Here is a 26304-nt window from a genome sequence, read left to right on the forward strand (position 1 = left end):
AACTCGGCTGCTGTGCTGACTTCACCTGGGCAGCACAAGACTCTTCTCCACAGGGCATTCTGAAGCAATGTAATAATGCCGTAGTGTCACCTACAGCTCCTATCCACAGACTTGCAGCTCTTTACAAAGGTGATAATTATCTCCTTCATTAAGAAAGGAAGCGGAAGAGCCATGCCGACGGGGAGCGGGAAGCCTGGCCATCCCCGCTTGGTCCCTCATCCGGACACAAGCCCACGCTGCCGCTCCAGCCCCAGTGCTGCTGGCCGCCACCTCCAGCACTGAGATTTTAAGGCACTCCCATCACCATGGACCTCAGAAACCTGAGTGGAAGATGCTGTGGACAGCAAACTCAGGTGGTGCCTCCCATAGCGAAGGAGATTCACATCTAATTATTTCTGGTGACTTTTTTCAACCTTTTTGTTGGACCCCGGCTCTGAAAAGCACAGGCCAGTGGGGTGAGGCTGCTGCGACCACCGTGTGCTGTGCCATCAAATACCAGCTTGGCGGGAAATTAAACCGGGGATACTGCGGTAGAATTTTACCAATAAATACATCTTCATTCTCACACAGGGGCAGGTTTAAGTCTCCATGGCCAGGCCCACGTTCCCAGCAGGCATGCTGCCCTGGGCACAGCGTCGTGGCGTGGCCAACACCAACACACCAGTGGGACAGCTGCGGTGGCATCTGCGGTGCAGCGTCCTTGCAGCAGCAGCTGGCCTGCACCACGCCATGCCTTGCCGCGTAGAAGCAGCACCAGGTGGGCTTGCTGTCACACAGGGGTAGTGGCCACGGTGGCCACAGGGGCAAAGGCTCTGTGCCGCACCTCCAGTGACAGCAACGGCTCGGGGCTGGGACACCCCATCGGCACTGGCGGCCCCTGGCACTGCTCCTAACACAGTTTTTAATGCATCGAAACATTTTATTTCCACATTCTAAAATGAATTTTTCTTCTGCCCCCCCCATTATAATTACTGTAATTTTAAAATAAATTTGAACAACATAAACAAAAACATTTCAACATCCATAAGTTAAAATATGGGTGGGGGAGCTGGATATTTTGTGACAAGAACATTTCAAAGGTTCACCCTCGTCGTGGTTTAACCCCAGCCAGCAGCCAGGACCACGCAGCCGCTCACACAGCTCCCCCCTTCCCCCAGAACGGCAGGGAGAAGAGGAGGGGATCTGATCTGAGACAAGACACATTTCTAAACTGAAGAGCGTTGCAGGATTCACATAAAACCGCTACAAACCCCCTTCCTGCCCGGCTGCCGCTGTGATTGGGGCCTGGCTGCACAAGCGACCTGCAGTAGCTGGTTACAGCTACAACTCCCTCCCAAGAGCACGTCTCCGCCGTGAGCCAACTCCGCGCACCCGGGCTCTGCTCCGCTTCCCAGGATTTGATCCCAAGAAGAGAAAATTATGCTGTAGAAAATCTGACAGGCATATTTCTGTTTCACAGCTTTTGATTTTTTTATGACTCTACCAAATTAATTCTGTACTGTTTGTGGGATGAGTATTTTAAATGTTAAGATTATTTAATTCATAAAAAATGAAGGGAAAGGACAAGGATTCACACATTTAACATCTGTTACTGAAACCGCAGCTACAGTAAAACAGCAGCCATATATTCATAGCGCCTAACTTGGATATGCCTCCTAAAAATCACCATGAGGCTGTACCCTCTCTGCTGCAGCCCTGCCTGCGTGTCTAGAGGCACCCTGCCTCCTGCTGAGTGTTGCCCTTCCCTTAAGCAAGTGCATTTGTGAAAAAGACAGGATAACCACAGCAGTCCCAAAGGCAGAAATACAAGCAGGGTGCTCACAGGCACCTAAATAACCTAGGGAGGAAAACACTCTTCTAAGATTCACCATCAGCTGTCCAGAGACACCAACAACCCGCTGGTAGTTATGAGATGGAAACAAATCATCATATTGCTTACGTGGTTTGTGCTATTAAAAACAAAGAATCCTTACAGTGACTTTGCTGTTTCTACGTGAAGTGCCCTTTATTCCAGCTACAGGCAGAGAATAATTCGGAGGCAAAGAACCAGTCATTGTAGCCATACCAGAGGATTTGAGCCCTGCCAGGCGTATTTTCCCTTTATTCCCCCTATCCTTCCCCTTCCCCTGAGGAAAACAGCAAAACAAATCAACAAGCATCAATAAAATAAAATAACAGCAGCAAAACATGCCACTGCTGGCAGCCAGCAATTGCTCCCTGTCGGGCTCCAGGGTTTCTCTGGCTACAACTGCTTCTTTCATAAACCGTATATCCTTGAAAATAATATAATATTTACTCACTTTCAATGAATCAAAGCAGGCGATTACGCGTCCATTTTCAACTTGGCAGCTTTTCGATGGGTGTGCAAATTTACATTCCGTGTCTGGTCGTGAGCAAGTCCCCCTTTGGAATTCCCTACACACTTCCAGCGTTAGCCATTTTGTGTCCCGAATCGGCGTGACACTAACAGCCATCTTTAGATTTTACAGGTAGTCAAAATTTCCAATAAAACGGACAAACGAGTAGCTGAACTGATAAACTGGAAATGATGAAAGTGCCACCTCCAGAATACTTTTTTTTTCCCCCCACTCCCTATTTTAAAAGTACGTGTAAAACTGGGTGGCTGCAACCTCAAAGACGTGCCACCAGGAGTTCACAGCGTGACGCTGTTAATTGACAGAGGTTTCACACTTAGAGAAATGCTAGGATTACCGGCAAGGTGAACGTTAAAAAGTGTGGCCTCGTGCGCTCAGTAACCCATCCTGAGCGCCCGCCGGGGCCCACGCTGCCAGCATGAAAACACAGCAGACCCTCTGACACGGGATTTCCAAGCTGCTTTCGGTAAAGTTGTCTGAAAGGTAATCTCCACGCAGCAGAATTTGCAGCGGGGTTTTGTGGTGCAATCGGTATCGATTAGTTTGGCATAGAGAGATGCAGCAGTTTAGAGCAACGATTGAGACGGGGTTTGTTTTTTGTTTTGTTTTTTTTTTTTTTTCCTCCTCTCCTGGATTTTCGGGCAGAAGATATCTGACCTTCTCAGCACACTTTTATTTTTACAGTAAAGCAGCCTGCGGCAAGGCCCGCCAGCGCCCTTCTCCCGGCCGGGGTGCAGCGGGGGTGTCTGGCGGCGGATGCGCTGTCGTCGCTGGCAGCAAGCAAGGCAAAAAGCAGCGGCGGCGGCTCTAGCAGCGGTCCCAAGCAGCAGAGACGTCAGGAAAGGCACTTCTTAGTACCAACCTGTAGAGAGAAGAGACACGTTACAAGTCAGCGGGCGGCTCGCCGCGGCGCCCCGCCGCCGCCGCCCCGCGCAGGGCACTCACGCCAGCCGGGCTGCCAGGAGAGGGGCCGCTTCCCCGTGCGGAGCCGGGGCATGACGGGGAGCCAGCCAATCGCAGAGAGCCTTGCAGCGACAGTCCGGGCAGGGAGCCAATGGCGGGCGGCCGTCTTATGAAAGGTCGCGCCTGTCAGACGCTCGCTGCGCTGCCCCGAGCCCGCCCGACGGGGCTCGCCCGGCCGCCGGAGGACGAGCCTGCGGGCCCGGGCGCTACCCGGCATGCAGCGAGGGGGACGGACCATGGCGCCGCCGCCGCCGCAGCGCCGGGAATGGTACCGTCCGCTGACCCGCCTGCGCGCCACCGCGCCCCGCCCCGCCGGGCTGGGCCTCACCCTTCCTCCCTCCCCTTCGCCACGGGCCTCGCCGGGCACCGGCTACTTTCGGGGTACCGGCTCCCCCCGGGGAACAGCCGCAGAGAGACGGGCCCGCCGCCCCGCCCGTTACAGCGCTGCGGGCGTCGCCGGCCGGGGTCAGGCGGCGGCACGGCCTCTCCGCCCCCGCCGGTACTCGCCACAGGACAGACCCCAAACGGCGCTTCCTCGCAGGACCGGCTGGGCCCCGGCTGCCCAAGGCATTACCGTGCCCTGCCGTGCAGCCCCAGTCGTCACTGGCACACAGCCACGTCGGGGTCACCGCAGGCTGGCCCGGGTCTGCGGCGACGGCATGCCCGCATGTGAGCGACTGCCCGGTCCAGGAGAGAATGATGATTACTCAGCACACTGCTTCCTCCCATTAACGTACTGAAGGTGAACTACGAGCTTCATGATGAACACCATCTGCTTAAAAAAACACCCCAGCATTTAACATCTAGAAACAAGAGGGTAAACCTTGCCCCTTGGATGCCAAGGTGGAATGGGTGTTTCTTTGAGCTGAGTTTCAGATGCCCAGCTTTGCCACAGAAGTGTGGTGCCACATGTAAATATAACTCCATAATAAATTATAACTCCTGTCCTGCCTGGGGACCCCAAAAGAGCCGCCTGGAGCACAGAGCAGAGGGGCCCTCACGGCAGTGCCTGCAGGACAACACTGGAGCCCGCTGGCGACACCGACGATGGGAATTGTGCCAGCACTGGAACCCCCAGCAGCATCCTGCATTTAGGGGGAAGGTTGTTCACATCCTTGTGTTTCTAAAGACACCACTCCATAATTTGTACATTCCCCCTCCACCCCTCAAAGCAGCATCACTGACACTGTCATCAGAAACACATCTTGGGAAGTGGTGCTGCTCAGTGTGGATCCAAACCAGTAGACGAGGAAAATCTACGAGTGTTTTTCTAAGGACTAAATGATTAGAACAACAAACTACAGCAGAAGTAAAGCACACCTAATACAGCTAATAAGATTATAACAGGCACCATGGTTTCCTTGCCAGGACACTTCTAATCATGCCCAGATTTTTAATCCCTACTAGCCGGAGAAACAACTATGTACAATTACTTGCAAGCACAAGTTAACAGCTAGGTGCCTTCTTGATAAACACAGACGTTCATTTGCTTCAACTGGCTAAAATTCAGAAGTCAGAGTCGTCCCATGCCAGCAGTGACTACTGACCAGCACTTGGGGATACAGCAGAGACTCGGGTCTTGAAAACTCATTCCGTAACAAGTGCTCAGGCTAACAAGTTTGGTTCTCCTACCTGTGCTCCACTACCCAGCTGTGATGGGTTAGCACCAAGAGATTTGAAAGCAGCGCAGAACAATATGCCAGGACCTCACGATGCCACCTGCCCTGGCCGCATGCCAGCGGGCCCATCTGGGCACCCTGGTGGGACAGGCTCCAAGCATCCCCAGCCGCCTCGTGCGGGACTGCCCTTCACATCAGAGAGCTTTTGGAAGCCTAAAACATCACCCGGCCTCCAGCCAAGGTGTACCGCAACTCACTCTTGTCCTCCACAGGTACAGATCATAGATGTATCTGCTTCCTCCCACCATTGCTCTTTGCACAGCACAAAATGACGACTTTTGAGTGTTTTATTTTGTTATGAACGTTTATTCCCTGCGGGACCCTCAGGAGAAGGTGATGCCGATGCAGGCAGTAATAGCTCTACAACAAAGCTGTGAAACAGCTCTAAGCAGGGATTTTCTCCTGTTCATCAGTTTGGTATACAATCCATACCAACTATTGATTTTTCCAAATACCAAGAAGAGTTAAAGCAGCAATTGACATATTTTACATGCTAAAGCCAAAGCAAGTTAAAGGCCACATTTTCAAAACAAGATACTTAATTTCACTCTCATTACAAGAGCAGTCACCCCTAATGAGGAAAGAAAGACAGCATGAAGGCAACATACAAAATAAAAATAGCTGAAAACTATCTTTTGTGCTCACATATAATGAAAGGAGTAATCTCCCTGGTAAAACCCATGAAACTATGTTTTATTCCTAGCTTTGTAATAAGTTTTCTATTTGGAGTCAGACTAGCCGCTTACTCGCAGTGAAATCCTGCTCCTGTTGAGGTCAGTGACATATCTGTAACTGCGTTAAACGAGGCTGAATTTCACCCTTCATTCTTCAGGCTGCCAGGTACGAAAAGTATTACTCCAAGGAGCTGTGATGCCTCAAAGGTAAATCTTCTGGATGTGAAGAAATGCTAGATGTATATTTTGTCTGCACAGTCACTTGAAGAAAAATTGTTTTGTCAGAATTTGTTATCTACCTGAAAACATAACCAGAAATGTCAGCTTTAAAAATAGCCTTCTAGCAAAAATAAAAACTGACTTCAGACCAGAGGTCTATTTTCAATATCTCCGATAAATAAAGGAAGATGTTAGCATAGAATTATTTTCTTGTATCTGCATAAACTATTTTCCTCTCACTTTGAAATTCTCTTGTGATACTCCAAGTCAGTAAGGAGTCCCCAGTAAGCCTCAAATACTACAGGATATCACTGTCTGACAAAAAACCCAGCAGATATATTCACATCTCTCTTTGAGCTGTCTCTGATAAGCTAAGAAAGACTGCAACAGATCCAGAAGGAGAAACCGTAGAGAGAGGACAGGAAAGGGGTTGAGTTGATTTTTTAACAATTTTTTAAAAAATTTAATTAAAATTTACTTGGAGGCTGACAGTTTCCAGACTTCACCTAGTAGGCCATTCAGTACTAAAGGCTGTTCTTAATCCACAGCTGGTTTTTGCAGTTCACCTTTTGAAATTTGAAAGTATTTGCTACTTGTCTTGGGACTGTTGCAACATTGGTTTGGACAAAGCATAACCTTGCCTTCACTGATTATCAGGAATGCAAGGAAAATGAAACTAAAAATATTGAAAAAGAATTAGAAAGTGATTCTCAGAAGACAAAAGATTGAAGTAACACTAAGTCATTCCTTAAGAGGGTATGAGGGGTGGCTTAGTTGTCTGCTGAGCTGGGTCAATGAAAATGATTAAGAAACAGCTTCAGAAATCAATTGAAAGGTTATCTGGAAATGTCCGAGAAAGGGAAACTAACACAGGAAGGACCATGTGCATATGGTTTCTAAGTTCTGATTAAATATGTTCAATTTTTATTACTTCCCATTATTGCTATAAAGAAATGTTGTACAGCCAGGTTAATGATATGTTTTTCCTCCTCTTTCGGTTACAGTCTTTGACACAAAAATAAGCTATCTGAACGGGAGTGTGTCACTCCACTGGGAACCGTTCCCAAAGAGCCATTGTTTTCACTCTTCCTGTAACTGGGTTTGCTGGACGTTCCTGTTTTCTCTATCTCAATTCACACACGTCTCTTAGAAAGAAAGATGTTTAAAAGCTGGACAGGCAAAAAAGCACAACACTAAAGAAGAACATGAAAAGACGAATGCTATTTTTATGCTCAAAGTGGAAGCTGAAAATGCCAGTATCAATGACATGAGAACTGTCAGCAAGAACAGATAATTACACAACATGAATCCACCCTCATGACAATGACTCTAATGAGATAGGAAATGGAATAAAATCAATATTCTATTTACATTGACAGTACAGTCTCAAAGCTTGAAAATTGCCAAATGGCTGTCTTTTAAAGAAAGAAATACAAAAATTACTGACTGCCTTACAGTATTTTCAAAACACCTCTGCCAAATTCAAAGTTTACCAATAACATATCTCAACATAAAATTTGGAAACGATACAACAATTACTTCATGGCACAATTGAGGGATATAATTATAGCACTGTCACAAAATTAAGCTGAAACAATGAGCTAATTAACATCTTGGCCACATAACAGCGAAGGACTGGTTAAAGAAAAATACTCTTTAGTAAAACTAATGCCTGGGTACTACACTATTTGAGATGTATTTCACAGCCCCCCGCAGCCCAGCAACTTGTGACTTAAACAGAGCTTGGTAAAACTACAAGTGTGTATTAGCATTGAACTACTAAGCAAGTCTCACATTGGATTTGTAAAAAAACTGCCAACACTACTTCTATGACCCAGATATTTTGCATAATATACATAGTTTTAGTAGTAGTAGTACTAGTAGTAGTGTTTTAAAGGTTATTTCTGTACTGTTTTAGCTCTGACAAAGTTGCTTGGGAAGGCAGCGCAACCTCCCACTGCCTTCAGTGGGCTTCTTAGGCAGATCCTCATCAGACGCGTTTTTATCTTGAGTATATTTCACAGTTTCTGAAACCGTTTTAGCAGAAACACCTAACTGTGACATTACATCTGAATTTAACACATCCAAGTGTGCTTAGTTCATGAAAACTGGGTAAATAATGAAAAAAGAGGCAACACGTCATAAAGTACGTGCCCCCAATTGCACATGCGTTACTGCAGTGTGCAGAAAGAAGATACTGCCTTGAAATCAGTTCTCCAAGACTTAACGTCCTTCAAACTGTGAACCAATTCCCAACAACACTGTCATGGCACTGATGTACAAATCCCATAGACCAATCCTTTCTTACTTTAGATTAATTAGTCTTGGTCACTCCGAACTGTCCACCCCACACTGTCCCCAGACACCAGAAAGGCACATTTCACCTGGAAAATGTTTCCTACTCTCTCCTGCATCATGCACGTGTGTGACTTTATATTACGTGTTACTTCTCCTGTTTGTTTCAGTGGGGGCAGGCTGGGGTGCCTGTCGATTATGCAGCCAAATGTTGACAACAACCACCCTGCATGCAGCAGGTTTGGGGTGTTTTCCTCAAGAACACAGCCACATGCCGAACCTCAGGATAAGTTCCACAACTGAGACTCCAAACTGGGAGGTACTTGTAACAGTGGCAAAAAGGATAGCTACACACCACTGAAAAACACTCCCAATATTGACAGGTGATTTCTAACTGTACCTGTGTGTGTATATAAAATGTTATATATATAAAACCCAAGATTATTAGCATCATCCATGATAATAACAACTACTACAGAAAAAAAGCAACGTCCATGACTCAGCAACGGAAGCAACCGCTTCCCTCTAACATTGAATTCCGCTGATGCCGATGGTTTCAGAGAGGAAAAGTGACCCGGAGGAGTTCTCCCTCGTATGAGACGCAGCAGACACCCAGCCTCGCGTCTTGCAGGTCAGATGCTTTAATACCTACTTTAGAGAACGGGAAAACATACCAGCACCTTATTATTGCTAAGGTTCACACTTTTTACAATCTGATATATAATTTTTCACTTCCCTTCCTAAAGCAGCTGCCACGCAACCCTGGTTGCAAAGGGTGGCTTTTTCCTTCTGCAGAAACGGATGGATAAAGCAGCGGGTAAAATGAGTTTTGGGAGACCACGAGGTGAGCACCTGATAGATTATGGTATATACATGGTCAGAACTAACAGTATTATTAATTTATTGCTAGTAACATTTGCTCCAGCCAACAAGCTCCTCCACTTAGCTTCTCTAACCTGCCCCAGTTCAGGCACCCCCTCCCATGTTTGCTCCCATCACCAAACTCCAGATTTCCAAGTTCTCGCCCTTACTCTTCTTGACCGCCATGCTGCAGGACAGCATGCTGATCATTTTGTTATGTGAATAATTATGAATTCAGAGCCTGGATGCAGCTACCACATCCTTGCACACGTCAAGGGCCCTGCTCACCCTGTGGAGAGGCGGCTGCCGCAGACGGACTGCTGGGGAGCACTGCAGCATCTTCAGTGAAATCTAATGCAGAGCACCTCCCCACCAACTGCCCGCTGCCCCAACGGCACGCTGCTAGCCAGGCCAATCAGAAGTTATAATTACGTTCATTGCTTCATCTTGCATCTGACTTGAGGGCAAACAAAAAGGGACACGAATACAGCTAATGAGGAACTCATGACACAGTTCCACTTTCAACTGCAAGTTAGAACTCAGGTTTTGATGGCTGGGTCACTTCAGCTCAGTAATGGTGAACTGTGACAATCACATGCTTCTCTCCCAAGGATGAGAAAATGGTATGGGAACGGGTGAAAACGGGGTTGCTGATGTGGTAGGAACTGCAGGAGAGCAGCACCCCCAGGACCCCAGCACAGACAGCAGCACCCTGACACAGCACCTCCAGGGACCCACGCCTCTGAAAGTCCCACAGTCGCCCACAATAGCACCACTGCCACACCAGGGCCACCAAGGACAGGGAGCATGGCCAGCTTGGTGCAAGGATGTCACTGCCTGGCTCCCGGTAATGTTAACATGAATCACAAGGCAAGGACAGTGCTGGAAAACTACTCCAGCATCTGTTGCAAGACAGGAGATAAAGCCGGCTGCCTTTCAGTTCAAAGCTTTCTGTGTCTCAAAGAATCTCAAATCCAAACCAGAGTATTTTCTAGGTTTTAACACATTCTGGCCTTAATTTATAGTTATCAGTCATCTCCTTCCAGCACAGTAAAAAAGCCTGTATGACTTATCAGAAAAGACAATTAAACTAAAAAAATTTATTTTTATTATTTATGTAAGAATTTAAATCCCAGAGAATGGCGTGTTTAACTCTATGCTCTGTCACCATCTGAGGTACCCAAGATAACTGCTATGCACTACTATAAGAGCAAAATGATTCTTCAGTATAGAGCAAAATTAATCAAGTTTAGGAGACGCTTTCCTTGACTTAACAGAGATCACTACGCATACAGTGCTCAGCATCACAGAAACACTAATTGATGTGATTACTTTTGTATTGTGAACAATCTCACCCAAGCTAAATAAATACGTGTGTCTTCAGACATCAAGGAAAAGCTCCAAATTAGTCACCAGTATTAAAAAGAAGTAACAAAAACTGAATGACTATGCTTTATCTTAGGAAAGAAGTGAAAAATGTCTTTGAGACCATTTTTAAAAATCAGTATTTGCTATAATTTTTTGTTATGCGTGTTCATCTTGAATCATGATATTTACATAGCTAACAATAACCATGAAAAACAACCCACTAACGGCCCCTGTTCAGAACAGCTTCTTCTGCACAAAACCTCAGCACAGAGAAACATGGTGGCTGGCGGAGGCGAGCTGTAACCCCTGAACAGGGTGTCCCCAGCAAGGGGGGCAGTGAGGCAGGTCCTGGGGACAACCTCTTGCCACAGCAGTGCCCTGCGCACAGGTGTTTAGGGTTTGCCTTCCTCCCCTCCTCCATCAAGAGCTGGCTTTGGTGATGAGTTTTAATAACACTCATCTTGCTCATGGATTCCCCGTTGTTGGAATGACCCAGCTGGTGTAATGCTGCTTCAGTGCACACTTGGATACAACTTTTCTCTCATTTTTAGCCTTTTGCTGTGGGTTATAAAGATGAACTTGGGGGAGGATGAAAAAAAGATTTCTGGTTTCTTCAGCTCTTCTAGGGGGTCTGTGCTTATACAGGAGGGAGCTGCAAGGCCAGCACGCCTGCAGCCAGCGCCGCAGTAGAAACCCCAGCCAGTGCCACCATGGAGTCCTGGGGTGTTCCTGAGGCCACTGAGCAAGAACGGCTTCAGGGACACCGTTGGTGTAACACGTGAAGGCACAAGAGATCTCCCACAGGCTGTTGTCATCTGAGCTCACTAAACTTATCATATTAAAAAAAGAGAAAAAGAGCAAGCAGCATCCTGGCGTGGAAGGTGCAGTGGGTGTGGTGGCACCTTCTGCATCACCACAAATGGTAGCTACAGGGGGTTTCCAGCTCAGCCAGACACATCTTTAATAGTTTTTGTTTCTGGGTTATAGATTGTGTTGTAACCACTACCTTGCTGAGTTTTTATTTATAGCTGTCACACAGCTGAGCTATCTGAACTCCCGAGTTCAGATTCCGAGCTCCCATCTTCCACGGAACAATCAAGGAATGTCTCTGAGGCAGAACAAATGCAATCCCCTCATTACCCTCTTGCGTCCTTGCACTCCTCATAGTCTCACATTGTAAGAGCTGCTGGATTGCTTTTATTTGTCATCCCCCTGAAGACGTGCCCATGACTCGCTCTGAGCCCGCTCTGCTGAGGGGCAGCACTGCCCACCGCCCCAGCAGAGCCCTGCACACAAGGCTGACAGTCCAGGCTCCCTCCAGTAGTCTCCTTCGTGAGCAGGGAGTGAACTGTGTCCTTTCTGCTCGCTCTGTAGACAACCTTTTCTATGCTCAACTGCTGCCAAATCACAAAACACAGAACCTTCAAACTCCCATCACTTCTTCTTGCAGAAGAAATGGCCTCTATATATACACGCAACATAAAAATGGATAATTTTCCCCAAACCGCCTGCTACAACAGAATAAAAATACCAATGTTAACATGTCAAAAGATCACAGGTGTGGACCAAAAATCTTAGACCATTTTTTAAAATTATCTGAAAACTCAGCTTATACCCCTGTTACTTTCAACACTCATCATGTTGAAACAAGCCAAAATAACAGCTTCAAGATGATGCCCTATGAAAACCCAAGACAAAAAAGTGCTCATGCCCATCTAATGGTGCCACTTATGCCCTGAGCACTAACTCCACAGCTCCTTGTCTATTTTCTTTCTAGAGAAGAGCTGCGGCAGAGGTCCCCCGGACAAGTAGACAGCAAAGCCATGAGCCCACGTGCTCAGGGAGCCAGCACAGGGACAACAGCCGAGCCACCCATCAGCCTCCAGGGACAAGAGCACCCAGCGATCCCCCCAGCACCGCTCCAAGGAACTCTTGTCTTTAGGAGGCTCACATCATACCCAAACCATTTATCATCACTGTCCACCTCCGCTGTTCTCATCTGCTTTCCCAAGATATTCCTCACATGGAAGATTCCTCTCTATCTTCTACTTGAGTTCTCCTCAATGCGTCTTCTTTTTCATTGACGTACCTGCGCAAGCTACTCAAATTGAACAGCACAGGGAAGGAATTTTGGAAAAAAGCTCAAAAGGTTACCATTTTCCTTGTGTTCTCACTCTTACATCTAAAAGCCATTTAAAAATACCAAATACGAAAGCTTGAAATTCTAGTCTTACACTAAAAACACGGGATATCTGGAAAATAGCTTCTGAAAAGATTTAAGAAAAAGCAATTTTTATAAAAATGGGGATTAAAGACAGAATGCTCAGATGTTGTAGAAAACAAAACAAACAAACCCAAAGCAATAATTTTGCCAGGCAGGCAGAAAAATGAGTGAAAGAAGTTCAAATTCTTGCATTTTAGTTGACACCATGAGCTGTATTTAATTAGAAGAATTGAACAGAGCTGCGTCTACTTTTCACATAAAATTGCATCATTAAAGATTTATTTATCAAATATATTTGCACATAAATACAGGAGCTCAATAAAATGCTGATAAGCAGCAAGCAAGATATTTTCCCAGGGACTTCCTTCTAAGCAGTCTGCAGAGCTAAGTCATAGCAGTAAGTGCCTGCACTCCCAGAAGAACATTTCTAACTGTTACACATCAAAAGGCTGAAAAGCACAAAATTACATTATCAGTATCACGGACTCACTACCTTTGATTTTGCACTGCTTGTGAAAGAAGTCTCAAAGTCACTTTAAGTTTTGGCTACGTATCCAGCACTGAAGGATTCCCCTATAAAATTACATATGGAAAGGATTTCACTGAAAACCAGAAGCGATCACACGAAGTCAAGAACGCTGCCCAGGTGCTAAAAGAGTCTTCCAAACACTGGAACAAACATTTTTGCTCGGATTTTTTTTTCCCCCCAGTCTCAGAGAGTCACAGAAAAAAAAAAAACCACTAGAGTATATTTCTCACAAGTAAATCATGCTGTGTTTATCAGTATGCGCAGTTGACAGGACCCTTCTTCCATGGAAACCAGATGGCACAAGCACCGCCAAAATAGCCAGCGTCAGTCAGGACGGCGAGTGCCAATCCTGGGGCTCGGCGAGGAGGAGGAAGGGGGGGTGGTTCCACACAGCCAGCCCCCCATCCCGCCTGTGCCTCTGCCAACAACATTGGGCAGATGTTGGAGCACCGGCTCTTGGGCGCCTGCGCACACCGAGACACGTATTTTCTATGGTGAATCCAGGCCTGATTATTGCTGCCTTCAGCTTGGCAACCTGCTCGGAAAACCTGACACATCTGCCTGGTTCAGCGAGCTCCCGGAGCCTGCACGCTCCTCTACGGTGTCCCCAGGGAGCACGGAGTTTAAAGGCTCAAGACCTCAGGTATATCTAGACCCAATTAATGCAGTAAACTTCATTTTCTCCTAGAGCAATTTACTTAAACTTAAAAGAAAAGCTTATCTCCTTGAATACTGTGTAGGTGTCACTGCAGCAGAGATAATGTGATTGTGATGCCAGAGCTGAAGCGGTCTCAGGAGCTCGCTCCTGTCCTGCACGCTCCCATCCCACATGCCCCGCTGCAGCCAACCCGCCGTGGGACCATCTCCTCCCCACGCAGAGTGGGAGCTGGGGGCCAAAGGACTACCAAGAGAGGAGTGCAGAGGGCCTTGCAGAACTGAGCTGAGGAGCTCTGACCGCTCTCCCTTTTTTAGAAGGAAAAATTCCCATTAACTTCTCTGGAAGCAGGATTGGGCCCGGAGCCCAAACATGCTCAGGGTTCCCAAGCCCTTACTCACCGCTCGCAGCCGGACTCGCTGGCACAGGAGCCAATGGCACAGCCGGAATGTGGGCAGCGAGGGCTGCAGGAACCGGTGGTCCGGCAAGCGCCACCTCCGCTCCTCCAGCCTGCGCTGAGCGCGGCCAGATGAACCATTCCATGCTTGGGACCTGCCGCATGAAATACTGTCATGTACTTTACAAACACCGCTTGCTCTATCCATGGATAGGTATAGATGGTGAATGCAGACGCTGTCAGCTGAGCTTCCCATGCAGGCTCTTCACACAAACTTGAACTTGCAGCCACCCAAGTCAGGCCAGGTTATTTATAATGCTTTCAACGTTTTACATTTCTCTCCAAATAATACCTGCTCCAAGTTCAAGCCCAAGGCCTCTTTTGACTTGCCAGACGATCTGCGACCGTCTCATGACTTATTACATTGTTATCATCACTAAGCTTAGCAAACAGGGCTGCTAAGTCTATTAATCTTCTGAAACACAAAGCCTGAAACCGTAGAAACAAAACATCTCACTACAAGATATATAAAATGTGGTACAGTGCGATAAGGGGAAAACTCCGTGCGTGCTCCGTTAATTTTTTTCTGTGACACTGCAAGGAAGACTGACGCACTTTTGTAAGAACCAACTCTGAATGTAACGTTAATGGCAGGTATGCAAGTGAAAAAAATGCCTTTTACAACAGCAGCCTCCCTCAGGGGCCGACAGTAAGGTATGCTTCCAATAGGAAAACCTGGGCTATATGCAGAAGTTTAAACTGCCACCTGTAAATTCAAAGAAAGAACTGATAAAATGAGTCAAATACAGCTGGGCTAGCAATGGAGGGCTATGTGAAAGCTCACTTCTCAAAATGTCAAGTGACGAGACAAATTTTAACCCATATTTTAACTTTAAGAAGTACTCGCATCTTTTTATTGCACTGAAATTCATTCTGATTCAGCCACCAATATACAGCTTGCATATTTATGCCCCAAAATATTTTTTTTTTGTGAAAACAAATATTTGGCATATTTGCCAAAAGGTCCGAAGAGCAACACAGGCAGTTGCACGCTTACTGAGAGTGCTCAAAGAAGGGCTGGAAGTTGCTTCTCCCCAAGACTCGTCGCCAGCAGCGACCGGCAGCTCCAGAAGGACACACAGAGTCAGGGGCAGCACTACCTGTGCCCCCATGCTGGGTAACGCTGATTATACACTTGCCTTATGGAAACAATACTCTGGCTACGCAAAACTCACGGACAGTTTTGGTTTACTTAGTCCCGGCTTCCTCGGTTTTCCTGTGCAAACAAAAATGAGCTCTGACTGCACTATTTAGCATCCTAGTGACAAAACTATACTTTTACCTTATAAACTGCTGCTGATATTTCTAATTAATACCAAATAGTGATCATTCCATTAAAAATTCAAGCTGCATTTAGTGAGAACTAAAGTGAGACTTTAGTGAGGACAAACAGTAGCTACTGCAAATGTTGACTTTTTTTTTGTTATAGTACATTAAAATAGAGTTCTCCCAGGTACTTCTAATAAAGATATCTTGGATAAAAATAGTCTTTTATAACAATGCAGAATATGCACATAATTTAAAACAAGGACTATTTCACAGGGTAGTAACTGACAGCAAGCAGACATTTTAAAAAATTAATTGATCCCAGGGGAAAAGCAATTCTCCTGACACATAGCTGGATTTCATCTCAAGGTCAGCACACCAAACCCTCACATGGCCGTCAATGAGCCCGGCAGGCATGGGCAGCCCTGTATGCGGTGACCTGCACCAGTTCGGCGCTGCTGCTGGGCTCTCCTCTTGCTTCCACCCAAGTTACAGATGAAATTTCATACCAGCCACAGAGCAGGAAAACTTACTGCTGGTTCTGAATGCACAGAACAGCGTAAAACAACATTTGTCACTAGCTTTATTCTCCAAAGGAAGCAATGACTAAGATGTTCGCCCTGCACAAACTGCCGAAGGTAGAATGGGAGACATGGACTGCTCGCTTGAACAGCCTTAACAGGAACCACGCTCCACTATACAGTGCCATATGCAAAACCTTCACATCTTTTTATATTAAATGTGTATTTTTTTTTATCTTAGAACATATTTTTTTATCTTGGGATGCGTTCACGTTTCATCACAACTGTGATACTGTTTTAATGGTTCCTTCTCTTTCCTTGTTAATTGCTGCGAACTCTCATTGACACTAATGGGAATTACAATTGCACATACCCCGAGCAGAACAGACTCCAAATGTGACTGAGGATAGCAATAAAACACCATTCACATGTTTATCCTTTTGGTAAATAATTATGGGGTACTAGGAAGGAAATGTTGTTTACTTTGCTGCATTACTTGGGAAACTAAGTTTACAATATATAATTGCTAATAAAATAAAAATAATAATAATAACCCTAGGCAACTGCTCTAATCCCTAAGGAACACAAATAGTGGGGACCACCACATACGCAGGCAAAGGAAAGCCCTGGAGCCTCTGCCTGCCCCAGGTCCCCCTGCCACCCCTCTGCCCCGTGTGGGGCTGAAATCAGCAGGACAGATTTAAACATACAAGTCCCCAGGGAAGTGATCAAACCCAGCCAGATTCAACACCTTACAGCTGTTAGGTGTATAAAACACATTAACCGAAATCCTGGATCTACACATCCGAGCTTTGCTCACGCTGCAGCAGATCTCTGGACCCTCTGGCAGCACCTGCACGTTTGCGTGCAGGATTAGTCTGCCACCTCTTACAAATGAACAACAGTAAAAAAACCAGATTATTTCAGGTAACACCTGATCACCGACATGAGTGTCCTTCCCTGTTCATACTGGAAAATCGTCACAAAAATATACAAAATACAACCACAGTAAAATTCCTTCTAGACAGGAGTAGCTGCAGGAATTTTTTGATAAATATTCATAATTACTGAAGTCATCCTCGGCATGGACAAAAATCATAAAAATATGACACCAAAAGGGAACAGCACTTTTTTTGCAGTTTTATCTTAATAAGCTGGTCTTTGCTAACAGCAAAATCACCTCTTCATAGCATTTGAAATGTGCATGAGGCAAAGGAAAACACACATTAAGCCTTTCAAAGTAATGAAGAGTTAATGCAAAGCATCTTTTAAAATGCAACAAGTGTGACTTCCTCTGTGTTAGTACTGTTAGAAAAACGATGTTTGCAGTTTGTACACATGCGGTTCCTAAGTAGCAATCATCCTCTATTCTGGACATCAAGAGGTGCTAAGGCTCATCCTCCTAATTACAGGCATTCCTGTGTCGTTACCACCTTCGCATTAAATCTGAAGCAGCTGAATAAAACAAGTACTTAAAGGAAATAAAAACAGAGGGGAAAGTGTATGGTTTAATCCAAACTGGACTCTATCTTCATCTACAGCACGCGAGATTTTCATCTACAGCACGCATATAAGAACCTTTGCTGTGGCCATGGACGGTTAAAACCATGCAGCTTTAACAGGCTGTCTCCTCTGGGCAACCAAAATAATGGCCCTGTGGAGCAACACCCTTTTGACTGTTTAATGTTTGTTGCAGCTGTTTGGTGTGATGCATCACCATCTCCTGTACTTCAAATTTATTTTCCAGGTTTACAATATCCACGGGCTCTAAGCTCAGGGAAGTCATATTTGCAGGGATGCAAAGCGATGCCGCTGGGACATTGTGCAAAGGCCACGTTTACCAGTCCTCTGAAAATCCCTTGCTGGGCAGGCTGCAGTGAATGACGTTACAGATTCTCTTCAGTAGTATATTCCCTGCTTATACACTTCTGGAAAGTAGCATTTTCAGTGCTCCTGAGACGTGCGAACTGGACAAGCACCAGAAACCTCCATGCAAACTAAGTTATAAAAGAAAGCAACAACAGCACCTGCTACTTTCAAATGCTTGTCAGTGTGTGGTATTTGTCACAGAGGTGTCTAAAACTGTCAGTTTATTCAATCCTTGGCCTCACTATAGGCAGCAGAATGTAAATTCAGTAATTATAACCTAGTAATACTAGGAAAATATGAACAGCATCTGAGACTTAGTGAAGCAACAAAGTAGTAGAATTCAAGACGTGGATTAATACCAAACAAAATTAACCTTTCTTCAAAACTAAAAATGAACGTCTACATTTACGGCTTGAAGCAGCTTAAGTCACACTTATTTATTTCTGATTATATTGCTGAAATTCCCAAAGCAGAACAAACTAACGGCATTTCCAGTCTGAAGTAAAATCAGCCAAAACCCCTGGAATTTTCAGGTGCCCCCCCAGCATGCTGTGGCCAGCAGTGGCAGAGTCTGCCCACGGCCCCAGCCCTTCCGAGGGGCCTGTGGTGTGGCTACTGTGCATGATGGTGAGGTGCTCCAAGAACCCGCACGGCACCCTACTAACCACCCATGCCCGGATCTTGCTTAGGATTATGCTTTCACAATCTCCCAGGTCTCCCCAGGATGAATCGGGCCCATGACACGGTACACTGACCGCACCGAGGCAAAGAGAGTAACTCCTTGGCCCTCATTGCCTACAGAGAAACCTCCAGGTAATATTCTAAATTATGATTATGATTACTTCCGCAATTAGATAATAATATACCAGAGAAATTTTAAATTAAAATTCTCTGCTTCCACTAATTAAACTGTTTTGTTGGTACTCCTGAAGACAGATACTATCCATTACCTCGTTAATCTCCCAGATCTACAACTCTAACATCTTCTCCCACGAGGGTGAAGAACGTGGATCAGACATCTGCCTCGGAGGCTTGGAGCTGTAGGCAGTCATTGGATACCTCTGAACTGGCCACTTCCCGTGTTTGCAGTACAGCTTTCAGCCCAGAAAAACATGAAGCTTGCGCCTGTCCGGCACGTGGCACAGCTGTGCCTCACAACACTTCTGAGACAGCGAGCATAAAGGAGGATTTTGTGGCTAAATGAAAAGAAATCACAAAGCAAGGCTGTTCGCATCGCAGGGAAGGCTGGCGCTGTGCAGTCGATGTATAGAAACCATACCCTCTGCTGCAGCGGAGAGGGGGTTTCACAGGACAGCTTTGGCACTGTTTCCCGACTCAAGCAAACTACAAATTGCTCACACAATGCCCCAATTTCGCCCATTGATACAAATGCCTCAGAGTACAACAAAGCATCCTTGGACTCAGACCCTTGCCTGCCATTCAAAATAAATTTAATCCAATGATGGCTTTAAGGAAATGAGACAATAAATACGCCCTGTCACTTTCTCTCTCATGTATCAGACTAAGAAACCTGTTGCCTGTGTATCTTCCCTCAGTAGCCCAAGTAAATAACAACTGCACAATCCTGTATTTTTAGGTGTCACATAGATTAGGCAGGCTTCACAACTACCGTTAATTCATACATACAACATACAGGGTAATAAGTTTTCAAAATTTTCTCAAGTCTGGAGACTAACTGCTTGTTAAACTTGAAACGTTCAATCATCGCCATCACTTTTCTATTTAAACACCTTTTGTTACAACTAAGCCTAAAGGAGTTCTGTAGCTCAGAAGCCCAACCTTTAAATCCAGGGAAGCTCGATTCCATTTTACAATGTCCTGGTCCACACCCTATCCGACACGAGCCGAGGATAGCAGACTGACATAGGCCTCACAAAGTTTAAATTGTCAAAGCACAGGCTGCCACCGCAGAGCTCAGCTCGGCGTGCACCCAGCACCCGGTCCCCTCCGGAGGGGCCATCGGGATGCTCCACGCCGCGCCGCAGGAAACTTCCTGGGCAGTGCTCCCCCCGCAGCCCGGCAAGTGGGGGGACGCCCAACACCTCAGGTTTCTGCACTGCTACCTCCCGGCCTTCCACCCACAGCACTTCTGTCACCCATTCCAGTGAAGCTGGGGATGCCAAGCCTTTATTTTCTTTTTTATCTACTTTAAATTGTCATAATATTGTTGTATGTATGTCAGCTCCCAACATACGCAGGCTGGGCCCAGCCAGGAGCCTGAGACTCATCCAAGCGCCCAACCTCAGGTGCTCACCCTGAAACCTCCCCTGCAGTAGTAAGTACCGTCAGTTAATTATTCATTATGCAAATTATTTCCTTGTTGTCACTCTCATTAGAACCCTTTTTCCGTACTGCCAAAGATGTAGTCCAGCTATTTATTCAGTGTTACTATTCATTATTTATGTACCTGTCAGTTACATCTCTGTTGAACCTGCTCTCATGCAGTTTCACTAATCTCTACATCTTTGTCACCTGTGTCCTTCTGCGACTGACATGTTTTGCAGCATATATTCCCCCCTCAAAAAATCACCAAAAAAAATAATTCATTTCTAAAAGAAATAATCATATGTTTTTCTAAAATAAACATTCTAAAAAGGCTTTTCTCCCTTTTTCTCTTCCACTATACTAACGTCTTCACAAACTGATTTGTTTACAGTAACTCGATGTGAGACAAAGTTCTGAATTCAAGAACTTTCTCCAAAAAGAATAAAAAAATAATACCTATTTCCACCACGCCGTTAACGCAGGCCCTCCCGAGGGGACAGGCAGCACAGCCAGTGCCGGGATGCGGCCCGACGCCGCGATGCGCGCCCAGACCGCCGACGTCCCTTTGAAGTTACACCGTCTTCTTTAACAATCTAACCCAAATAACTGCGCTTTTTTTGAGCACCCGCATTCCCAGGAGAGAGGCGCGGCCGGGCGGGAGCCCCGCACCGCGGCCTGCCATGGCCGCCCCGCCGCCCCGGCCCCCGCCACCGGCCCGGCCCGGCCCTCCCGCCCCCGGGGCTCTCCCTCCCCCGAACCCTGGGGCCGCTCCCGGCTCCCACAGCCGGGCTGTCGCACCCCCGGCCCCGCCGGCGCCAGGCAGGGCAGCGGGGCCGCGCCGCTCCCTGCCCCCCCCGCCGGAGGACGGCGGCTCCCCCCGGCGGGGCCGTGTCAAAGCGGGGCCGAGAACCCCCCCCACCCCCGCGCCGCCGCCCCGGGCAGGCCGCCGCCCACAGCCGCCGCGCCGGGAGGGGGCCGCCGGGCCGGGGGTGGCGGAGCCGCACGGCCCCCGCCGGCACTCACCTCAGGCATTGCTGGCGGGGCGGGCGGGCGGCGGCCCGGCCCGGGCACGGCGGTGGCGGCCGCGGCGGCCCGGCCCAGTCAGGGGCGCATGCTGACAGCGCCGCCGGCGCGGCGGGCGGGAGGCGGCGGCAGCGGCCCGGGCTCCCCGCGCCGGCCCCGGCCCCGGCTTCCGCCGCCGCCCCCGCCCCGCCCGGAAGCGCGGCCCCGGGCCCCGTCAGGGCCCCGCGGGGAGCCCCTGCCCCCCGCGCTCACCTAATGCAGGCGCAGGCTCCGGGATGCCGGCGAGACGGGACGGAGGGGACGGTGGCGGGCTGGCCTCCCCCGGGGACTCGCTTCCCTCATCCTCCCCGCGGCGGAGCGGCCCGGCGCCTCATGAGTCACGGTGCCCGGGCCCCAGCACACGTGCCCGGCCCCGCCGCCGCCTCCGGGCTCGGAGGAAAGGGAAAGAAAAAAAAAAAAAAAAAAAAAAAGCGGGGGGAGGGAAGGGAGTGGAAAATGTCTCCGGCAGAGCAGCCCTGCCGACTCCGCCGCCCGCCCCGGCGTCCTCAGACTGCACTAGACATCGTACTACTGTTTTTCCAGACCCCCACAACAAATGCTGGTCCTTTAATGAGGCGATAAGGCTGATCGTCGTGCCAGAGCAGGCAAAAGGGCCGCGCTTTCATCCCATTTCCCACGCAGCCTTCATCCTGGCAAATAAAGCACGTTGCGGGTGGGATATTTTAGCCCGTGAGGTTCCAACAAGGTGAGCTCGAAGGCCCCTAGGGTCCCCGGGGGGCTGTGCCGGATGGTGCAGGGCACCCCGGGGCACCCCACAGATGGGGCCGGCACCCACTGCGATGGCTGGGCACTGCTCTGAGCCTCCTGGTGCGCTGAAGAGACATGGTCCCTTCCAGACCAGCACGCCCATCACTGAGGCACCAGTTCTGCTCTGACGAGGCTCACTCGGGTTGGCATTGGTACAGCCATGCTGGTGATGCCAACAGGAGCAGTGCAAAAAAAGGAGATGCATTAGAATCATAGAATGGTTTAGGTTGGAAGGGACCTTAAAGATCATCTAGTTCCACCCCCCCGCCCTGGGCAGGGACACCTCCCACCACACCAGGCCGCTCCAAGCCCCATCCAGCCTGGCCCTGAACACCTCCAGGGATGGGGCAGCCACAGCTTCTCTGGGCAACCTGGGACAGGGGCTCACCACCCTCACAGTCAAGAATTTCTTCCTAGTATCTAATCCAAATCTGCCCTCTTTCAGTTTAAAAGCGTTACCCCTCGTCCTATCACTCCGCTCCCTGATCCAGAGTCCCTCCCCAGCTTTCCTGTAGCCCCTTTAGGGACTGGAAGGGGCTCTGAGGTCTCCCTGAAGCCTTCTCTTCTCCAGGCTGAACACCCCCAACTCTCTCAGCCTGTCCTCACAGCAGAGGGACTCCAGCCTCTGATTATCTCCGCAGCCCTCCTCCAGAGCCACTCCAACAGGTCCATGTCTTTCCTGCGCTGAGGGCCCCAGAGCTGTAGATTAGTCAGACACAACGTAAATATGTCCCTTGCTAGAACACTCAAATCTAGGGCCACATGCAGAGGAATCTTAACAAAACAACGTGGCACTAACCTAAGGGGCAGAAAAAGAGAAGGACGTACACCCAAAGAATGCAGAGAGGCAGACAGGCTGCCAGCAGCGGGATGCATGAGACACCAGGGGACGCATGGGGGCCAGTCCCAACAGTGTTCGCCCATCAAGACAAGGGAAGCGGGATCGGAGCTCCAGAGATGGTTGTAGGGACAAAACAATGGAAAGAACTGGAAATAGCCTGCCAACACCAAGACTGGAGGAAGCACAGCAATGATCTTCCAAGATTTAAGGACACCATAAAGAGCAGGGAACAATCTCGTCTGTATTTATGGTAGTGAGGACAAGAAGATGGGCTTAAACTGCAGAGAGAGAGATTCAGGCTAGACTTAGAGGGGAAAAAAAAGGACTGGCAAGCATACTAAATCAAGGTTAGGCACTCATCTGGAGGAGTGATTTAGGTATGCTCCATCCTGCCTGGGGTGAGGGAATGGATTAAGTGACCTTTTGTGGTCCCTCTTCTAGCTCTTTCTTCCTCTGACCCTGCCGAGGTTTACTCTTTTTGATCTATACTTCTCTTTTACAGTCTGCAGTCTGTTCCATCCCTGAGGCTCACAATAGACCTCTTACATTGTTAATTCCCTTTTTTTCCCCCCATTTTCTATAAGAGAGTCCCGTGCCTTTGAAAACTATGTTTTTCAGTTCTCTATATTTTACCATTTTAATAAAAGCAGTGGCAGGATTCTCTGACTTTCCCTTTTGATATCAAGGCAGCAGTTGTGTCTTAGCCAAACTCACACCCAAACCCTACAAATATTTGCACTGGTTCCAGGAGACATTTTACGTAGTATTTTTTTCCAAGTATTATATCATATGAAGAAACTGTTTATTGATAAGGCTGAGTATACTTCAAAAAACCTCTCTTTTCCCATAAATTTTTAATTTTTATTTCTGTTTTCTTCCATAGGGAACAATTCAGAGAACTGTTAACAGCAAGCGCTCCAACAGTTTCTGTTCCTCCCCGGTCCCTGTTACTAAATGTAACAGTAGGTGAATTAGTCAAGACAAGGAAATCCCTTCTTGCCCCTCAGCGCAGGCTCTGCCCCAGCAGCTCTGGCGGGTGCCGAAGCCTTAGATGATGCCCGGCCCCAGCCCACAGGTATCTCGGTGGCTCAGCGACGGCCACTGGCTGCCATTGCTGTGCTCCCACCTCTGCACAGGAGTGACAGGTACCACAGGGAGCTCCCACAGAGGCTTTATCCGCTCTTAGGTTTGGAAAGCATTACAAAATGGACTTGTCAAATGCTTGCAGCTACACATCCAGAGAGCTTTCTCCTCGCTTTGGTTAGGAAAATTAAGAGCCAATCAAACACATGAGTGTTTACAGAGAGAAAGAGTGTGAATCCTATAAACAAGTTCTGCTGCCAGCATAATCTACACCATGCCAAAAAGACATCACAGTGTCTGTAAGGAGGCAATTTTTTCTGAAGTCCCATAGCTGTTATGCATCGGTCCTTCACCGGCAGGGCCTACAGCTCAGGGGGATGCACGGCGAGAGAAGGGGTTCGAGGGCTGCTGCAAGGGGCTGGGTACCACGCACTTCAGAAATTAAAACACAAAAAACTATAGAAGACTTTTCCATGGTGAAGTTTTCAAATTTGGCCTGATCTGCCTTCTAGCTCCCTGACAGCTCAGGCCAGTGCCCCAGTCCAGCATGGGCACGGCCCAGGGGTTGATTTAATGCTTCGGTGCATGTGCTGCTTGGGTTGTCCCGTGCCCCACATGCCTCTCCCTGCCCACCACCTTTTGTGTGGAAACACCAGATACTCCGAATGCCTCTGTCCTTTACACCTTATGCTCCTTGCTGACTTTATTCTGAATTCTGATCCCTTCTATTGCTTACTACCACACCGAGTTCTCTCGACTGGAAGCACGCGGTGGCCACAGCAACACTTGAGGCTGGATGCTGTGACAAGCAGCGGTCGTGCAGTGGTGCCCTGCGGCTGGAAAACAAACACATGGCCTCCTTCCCCCCCCTCCCCGAGCAGGCTCCCATTTTCAGACGTGGTTTGATTTCAGCCTCTCTCTGTTTCCACAGACTGGGACTCCCATGACATGTATTTTTTAAAACTGTGAGGCCGGTGTTCACCCCCAGTCAGCAGGAACAGCAGACTACAAGGTGACTACAAGGAAGCTACAAGGCACACTGACATCAGAGAAGACAAGGAAGAAGGCAAAGGGTTTATCTCAAGTATCAGGAGTATTTAACACTTGCTAGCGTTAAACATCTCTATCAACACAGACACATTGTTCCAAATTCTTTTTTTCCGAGCAAACACTCTGGGGGTTGTAGGGCTGTGAGAACTTTGTCTTTCCAGCTTCTTCCTTTTGTGCTTGTCTTGTTTCCCCCAAATCTTGTAATTTGTGTTTATAATTCTGACCATCACTTGTTACCCATACACAGTTATTCCAGAATATGTTTATTTTTATCTTATAAATGAAAAAAATCAGTACTAAAGTGGCATCTCCACTGCAACTGAATGCGACTTTTATTCATTTATAGATACTGAGCTTTTGTTGACTTCTGAAATTTTAAATGATCACTTAGAATTACATCCGCCACATCCTTCAATCTGTAACAGAATAAGCCAAACCAATTTGCTGTTTGCTTTGAACTTTATTAGGCTTGGAGGCCAGAAGAAATTTTCCCTTAAATTTGCCTTTTTTCCTGATCTGTACTCAGGGGTGAACTAAGCAAAGAGTGATATTTTGTGAAAAAACGTGCTTTTCAGCTTTAACAAATAATTCCTCGCTTTACTTTGGGAGACAAATAATATTACCCGCTTGAAAGATCTGAACTCCAGCTGTTTCCTTCTTAAGGCTTTCTGTTCTATTATACAGCCTGGCATGAATGTAAGTAACTTTTCTTCTTGTGTGCTCTAATCACACCCTGCAACAGACCGCGCAGCACTTCTGAACCGGCAGTGAAACTGAGATGCCTTGAGCATCCCTCCTCAGGAGCTGCCCAGATGGAGCAGCCTCAGGAGGGCTGAGTGCCTGGGGAAGAGAAGGCATCTCACCGACTGGGAGAGCGTTCCAGTATTTTCTGTTTATCTTTTTTAGCTTTTTTTAATAGAAAACAGAGACTGAAAAGACAAAAAGAAATACTCCTTTTTCTTTCTCAGGAAAATATGCCATGAATTTACACTTGCGGTTCAACGAAGTTTCATCCAGATCAGTAAAAAATTAATGATAATTGGTATCCCATCATATTTTTATATTTGCCTGACTTACCTGACTTTGCCTGTCATTATATATAGCAGTGGTGGTACAGATGTACCACTCAGATAACTTCAGCACTGGTTGCACGTCCCTTGATAGTCTCTGGGAACGAATACCATAATGGATCATTTGTTGCTCTTCCTGTTTCTGTTCTATCACAAAGAAATACGTGGGGCCGTTTCCTTTCTATACAC

General features: G+C 47.5%; 1 protein-coding gene across 16 annotated transcripts in view; it reads right to left on the minus strand.

Moving 5' to 3' along the window:
- The window catches only part of MBNL1 (muscleblind like splicing regulator 1), a 112267-nt gene that overhangs the window by 81504 nt on the left and 4459 nt on the right, over positions 1-26304 (minus strand). For 3 of the 16 annotated variants that reach the window (XM_063339950.1, XM_063339948.1, XM_063339944.1), the window contains exons 1-2: positions 21517-21700; positions 2301-3237 (exon numbers count right to left, since the gene is read on the minus strand). The exons of 1 other annotated variant lie outside the window; for it this stretch is intronic. In XM_063339950.1, coding sequence (XP_063196020.1) covers positions 2301-2474 — 174 coding nt within the window. In that variant the 5' untranslated portion in view covers positions 2475-3237; positions 21517-21700. Of the gene's footprint in view, positions 1-2300; positions 3608-20697; positions 20847-21264; positions 21420-21516; positions 21703-26304 lie in introns of those variants that run through there. 12 more of the 16 variants (XM_063339951.1, XM_063339947.1, XM_063339939.1 and 9 more) reach the window with 11 other exon arrangements.

This window comes from Chroicocephalus ridibundus, chromosome 6 (genome assembly GCF_963924245.1).
Source record: "Chroicocephalus ridibundus chromosome 6, bChrRid1.1, whole genome shotgun sequence".
In the NCBI taxonomy this organism is placed as follows: domain Eukaryota; kingdom Metazoa; phylum Chordata; class Aves; order Charadriiformes; family Laridae; genus Chroicocephalus; species Chroicocephalus ridibundus.